Here is a 6,000-nt window from a genome sequence, read left to right on the forward strand (position 1 = left end):
GATGCAGCTGGGCCTGGAGTAGATCCCTGTGGTAGCCATTTCAAAAGGTATTGGGGGGGGATTCAGCCCTCCCCAAAGTTGTTTTTTTCTACTTTTTGGATTTTTCTGCAGACCTATGAGCTCCCCTGAGTCTGTAGAAAAACTCTGTTTGCGGAAATAAGTATCCGCAGGTAGAGTGGACTGTTGAGAATTATATATATAGATGATAATGATAATACGTAGCCCTCAGACATGAGTGTAACAGTCTGGTGGCCATCAACCAACACTTTACTGCCATGTTTGATTCCTGTTTGCTGCATGCCAGTTCTTTAGGGGCCTGTGGGAGGAATCTAGAATCTGGGATTTTATCCTCAGTGCAGGACCACCTACTGTCATATGAACCTACCTGTCCACTACAGTCACCTTCAGCCCTGCTTCAGGTGTCTCAACCATCAGCAGTTAGATGGGTGGCAACCTGAGAAAGAGCTATCTCGATTGTGGCATTGAAATGATGGAATTCCCTTCTCAGGGAGCTTCCTGTGTTCCCTTTATCACTGTCTTCTGCCAGTGGATGAAGCCTTTTCTGTTCTGTTTGATGGACCTACCTTCTGTTTAAGTGTATGTGCCCATGGGTTTGTGTTTTGGTGAATTTTTTATTGTTTTATATATATTTATAGATGATAGTGGAAGTGCTGAGCAGGTACCTAGAATTAGTAATCGGTGAAAGCTAATAAACTGAAGCTCAGTCCACATAAGATGGAAGTGCTGTTGGCAGGTATGACATTGGGAGATGGTATTCTACTGTCCTTAAATTGTGTTGCATTTCCTCTTAAAGAGCAGGTTGGTTGCTTGAAGAGTGTAGATAGAGCCAGCTCTTACACTTCATGTATAGGTGGGATCTTTGGGATATAGTGCCTTGCTCAGACAGGTATACCAGCTGTGGTTCGTCCTCCTCCAGGTTTATCCTGGGCAGATAGCCTTGCCTGTTAATCATGCTTCTCCAGGGCTAGATATTGTAATGTGTTATATGTGAGGCTGCTCTTAGAAACTGTTTGGAGGCTTCAGACTAGAGCAATTGTAAAGTTAACTGGAATGTACCACTGGGAGCATAATTCCCAGTGCTTATGAGCTGCACTGTCTGATGATAAGCTTCTGGGCACAATTCAGGATGTGGGTGTTGATAATTAAAGCTCTAACTGACCCAAGAGTAGAGCTTTATCCCACATGAAACATGCTTGGTCTGAGATCTCATCAAAGGCTCTTCTTTGGGTGGCCCCACCTTCAGGGGTCAGGTGGGTAGTGACTGGTGAGGGGGGCCTGTGACATGGTTGCTTATAGGGGAGACTGTTTTTATCTTTAAAACACTCTCTGTGTACATAAACTTGGTAGATTTCTGCTGCCACCAGGAATTAAAAATTCCAAATCTCTCTCTTTTGGTAGAATAACCTAAGGTCTGGGCACTTCAGAGGACTGTGTGGCCCTGAGGAAGGACTATTCTGATTTCTGGGATAAGTTTAAACAAAAAATGATTTATTTAATAAAGAACGAAATAGGTTTCTGGTTATTTCGAACTGTTGCTGATGAAAGGAACTTGTAAATATAACTGGCAAAGCTTGGTGTCACAAACAGTCTCTCAAACTCCCCAAACTCCACTCTGACAGGTGTTGACACTCAGTCTAATCTCTCTCTCTCTCTCATATATATATTGCCACACAGGCTAAACTGTTTGTCTTATTCACACAGAATAGACTCAAAACTCATATTCACACAGACTAAACTGTTTGTCTTATTCAAACAGAATAGACTCCAAAAACTCCCATAGTCACACAGGCTATGCTTTCTTCCCAAATTTCATACACAGAATCACCTCATAGAATCACCTCCTCCCACACTCTCAGTCATCAGCCAATCACATTACACTTGTCTCCCTCTATCGCTCTTCTCATAATACTGCAACGAAATTAATTTTTTTTAAAAAACACACACACCAAAACATGAAACCATTACAGGGCCTTTTCACTGTGGTGCCCCATTTATCGAGTATTCTCCCCAGATATATTCACAAGGCAACTGTATTTTCATTTCAGTACCAGGTTAAGACATTTTTATTTACCAAGAAGTTCAGAAAGCATTGATGTTTCTGCTGTTTAATAGGCTTTCATCTGATATTATTTTGTTGTTGTTCTGCTTACTGTGTTGCTTATATTTATATTTATGATTGTTTTAGCTTGATTTTGCTGTGTACCACTTTTGAAAAGTTTTAAAAGCTTAGAAATTCTTAAATGAAAATATAAATATTAATCAGGAGCCTCTCCTATGTTATTTATGTTATTACTCATCACCGCTGGCTTGGATTCTGTATTCATTAGTGCTTCTGCAGATCTACTGCTGTCCTTTGAACATAAGAAAAGCCAATGTTGTATCAGGCCAGTGGCCCATCCAGTCCAACACTCTGTCACACAGCAGCCAAAAATACCAGGTGCCATCACATTGCATTACCTTACCTTTGGGCTTCAAAATGTAGCTTTCTGGAGGCTGAAGGGTTGTGTGTGATCTGGTGGGAATGGGGGTAGCTGGAAAAGCAACATTTGACAGTGCTCTGATATGTATGTGGATAGCTCCTGGTCATTGGCTGTGGTGCTTTATAATACAGGAATTCCCCACCCTCAGAATTTGAATCTGCAATTAAACTCTGTGTTTAAACAAGAATATATTAATAGCTTTGAAGGAAGCAGTTGTTCTTTCCTCAGAATGTATAACTGAAGACTTTTCCTAATTAAAAAAAATTCTGGGTAAATAACGATATCAGGTTTGTATCCTAAGCCCGTTTATCTGCACCACAGCTAGAAAGTGACAAGAGACGGGTGGGGCAAAGGTCCATTCTTTGCACACACATGAGTAAGACCACAAAGCACATTCTTACCAGCAGATCTAAAATGTAGGTGCAGAAGGGAGTTCTTCTCCCTCTTGGATATGGAGGAAATTCATAAACCAGGTTAAGAGAAGAAGAGAAGAGATAGGATTTATACCCCGCCCTTCACTCGGAGTCTCAGAGCTGCTTACAAACTCCTTTCCCTTTCCCTCCCCACAACAGACACCCTGCAAGATAGGTGAGGCTTTCAAGAACTGCTCTTTTCAAGAAATTTAGAGTCCAGTGGCAACTTTAAGACCAACAAAGGTTTATTCAAGGTATGAGCTTTCATGTGCAAACCATTGGACTCTAAATTTGTTGTACTGCTTCAGACCAACGCAGCTGACCAACTGGATTGTTCTTTCAAGAACAGCTCTGACAGAACTATGGCTTGCCCAAGGTCATCCAGCAGCTGCAAGTGGAGGAGTGGGGAATCAAACCTGGTTCTCCCAGATTAGTCTGCACGTTTAACCACTACACCAAACCGGCCTCTCCCCCCCCCCTTAATACAGCTGGGATCTCCTTCTCCCATTGAGTGAAACCGTAATATATTCTGTGCATTCACAGGCATACTGAGTGCCTTGTGCAAAATTTGACATCTGGGAAATGGTGGCTTATTGTGATTAACTAACAGTGCATTCCTAAGAAGAATTACTTCTGGCTAAGACCATTGGAGTCAATGGATATAACTCTACTTAGAAATGTACTGTAAATTAAAGAAACTGATAAATGGTTTCAAAGGGCAACCTGGAAATGTGTTAGTGCTGTCTGGCTTTTAGAATTGAGACATGGGATGTGGAAGTCCATTATGGAAGGACGGAGGTCCCTGTTTTTCTCTTATGGGCGTTGTTCACCATCCCTACTGCCTAGAACTGTACAATTTTTGTTTCTCACCTGTATATCCTCATCTTCCTTCATGTCCCTTTAAAACAAATAATAAATTCTGGACACATAATAGCTAATGTCACCACTAACTTCATTATTTATTCTGAATGCAGAATCTAGCTTTTCTAACTGAATGGACTGTGGATACACAGACAATGGATTTTTTAAAAATTCTGTTGGCTGCAGAACTTAGTGACTTTGTCTTGCTTTGGACTCTGTTCTTGTTGCTATCAGCTTGTGGACAGTATGGTGATTTCCACTTCCCAACCACACAGAGCCACCCCTGCTCATATGGAAAGTAGGGACGTTGCAGTGGCTTTGTACAAAGACAGCATGTGCTACTTAGCTGGGAATTGCTTGTCTTTTGTGTTGGGGGTTAAGAGCACCAAAGGAAGGGTTGAATGTTCAAAAGAAGTGGTGTGGGAAAGATTAAAAGCCCCCTTCGCTCATCTTTTTATAATAACTTCTGTCTTCCCTAGCCCCTTCATGCCTGACTTGTACCCTGGGTGAGCTGTGTAATGTTTTACAGTTCCTATTTAATATAGGCTAGCACTGTTGTACTCGATGGCACATCTCAGTGATGTCTAAACACAGAACAATTTTGACAATACTTGAACTTGGTTTTTTCACTCCTCTTGAGGTAAGGTTGTTTAGTATATAATGAAAATTGGTTAAATAAATTCACTGCTGTTTAAAGGATACTATAGAATGGGTAATATGTTAAGATACCTTGGGATAGTAGGTCTGATGAAACGAATGTTCATTATGCTTTACTTACATTTAAAAACCACTCAGCAACCACTGCAATGTCAAAAATTAATGGATAATGTAGAGATGTTGTAATAGAATCCATGGTCTGGAAAACAGGACAAAGGGAGATGTAACAGATGTTTCATTTTAAAGCATATAAGGGGGAGAATATCCTTCTCGCAGCGAAAATAATGCTGCTCTTGTTTCAGGGCAGGCTGCCAAGCTGATGTACGTGATGCACAATTCCGAATATCCCCTCAGCTGTTTCGCTCTCTTTGAAAATGGCCCCTGCCTCATAGCAGATGCCAACTTCGACGTCCTGATGGTGAAACTGAAAGGCTTCTTTCAAAATGCCAAAGGGAACAAAATAGAAAGCCGGGGTACCCGGTACCAGTACTGTGATTTCTTGGTGAAGATTGGCACTGTTACCATGGGTCCCAGTGCCCGTGGAATATCTGTGGAGGTAAGGATGTCCCTCAAATAAATATGAAATAAGGCAAAGATACCACTGGCTTGAACTTGAAATAATGTATTATAAATCCTTAGTTCGGGCCCAGCGAATGATTAACTGAATCAAGGAACAAGTATCTGTCTGCTAATTGGGTATTTATATATTCCAACTTTCTCCCAAGGCAGGTAACAATAACAGATTTTATACAAAAATATCTATTAAAATCATTAAAACACGTCATTATATAAATGTGGCTCCCACACCTTTAAGCTGCCCCATAAGCTTTCTCGAATAGCTCTTTTTACAGCCTTTTCAAAAGGTTGCAAGGGTAGATGCTTGAGCCTCACCCCTCCAGGGAGGCCATCCCATAGCTCTGGGCGAGCAACAGGAAAAGGTAGCAGACAGCAGTACGCTTCCTAGAGAACACTAAAGCTACCCTGTTGTGAGGAGCACAGTCGCTGTATGGGTCATGTGAGGAGAGATTCGTCATGCATACATGGGTGGCTTACAGATATATCCATATGTTCATACACTTGATTAGCACAGTCTTTCAAGGATTTTGCCAAGGATTCAGGAATATGCAAGATTGTAATAAAACTGATCACAAGCATGCAAAATGATAAGCATAATATAAATATATAAAGGACAAACTATGCAAACTGTCAGCTGAAAAAAACAAACCCTTGGTTTATATTCTACAGACTGTGAACAGATAGCAGATCTTTCATAAGCAGCCCCCAAGATCTCCCAAAAGTTGATGCTGAGAGTTGCAGGAATCTTGTGGACAAAATGCATTGAGGGCTGCAGTAAAGAGGGAAAGTCAGATGACATTCCCCCCAGTTCCCTCCTGTGCCAAGAGGTCCTTCGCAGAAGCTCTGCCAGTGGAATAGCAAGGAGTGATATGACCTGATTCCTCCTCCTCACTGCAGTTCCCTGTTCTTTATTATGGCTTATTATCTACCAGGCTCCTGCAATTCCCAGCATCAGCTTTTCAGAGGACTCATGGGACTACTATGAAAACGGA

General features: G+C 41.5%; 1 protein-coding gene across 5 annotated transcripts in view; it reads left to right on the top strand.

Moving 5' to 3' along the window:
• Positions 1-6,000, top strand: part of MED20 (mediator complex subunit 20) — a 30,556-nt gene that overhangs the window by 18,762 nt on the left and 5,794 nt on the right. For 3 of the 5 annotated variants that reach the window (XM_015421647.1, XM_015421648.1, XM_015421649.1), the window contains one exon: positions 4,735-4,988. In XM_015421647.1, coding sequence (XP_015277133.1) covers positions 4,735-4,988 — 254 coding nt within the window. The remainder of the gene's footprint in view (positions 1-4,734; positions 4,989-6,000) is intronic. The other 2 variants (XM_015421651.1, XM_015421650.1) reach the window with 1 other exon arrangement.

The sequence above is a fragment of the Gekko japonicus genome, unplaced genomic scaffold, assembly GCF_001447785.1.
Source record: "Gekko japonicus isolate JY-2015 unplaced genomic scaffold, Gekko_japonicus_V1.1 scaffold2274, whole genome shotgun sequence".
NCBI classification, from domain to species: Eukaryota; Metazoa; Chordata; class Lepidosauria; order Squamata; family Gekkonidae; genus Gekko; species Gekko japonicus.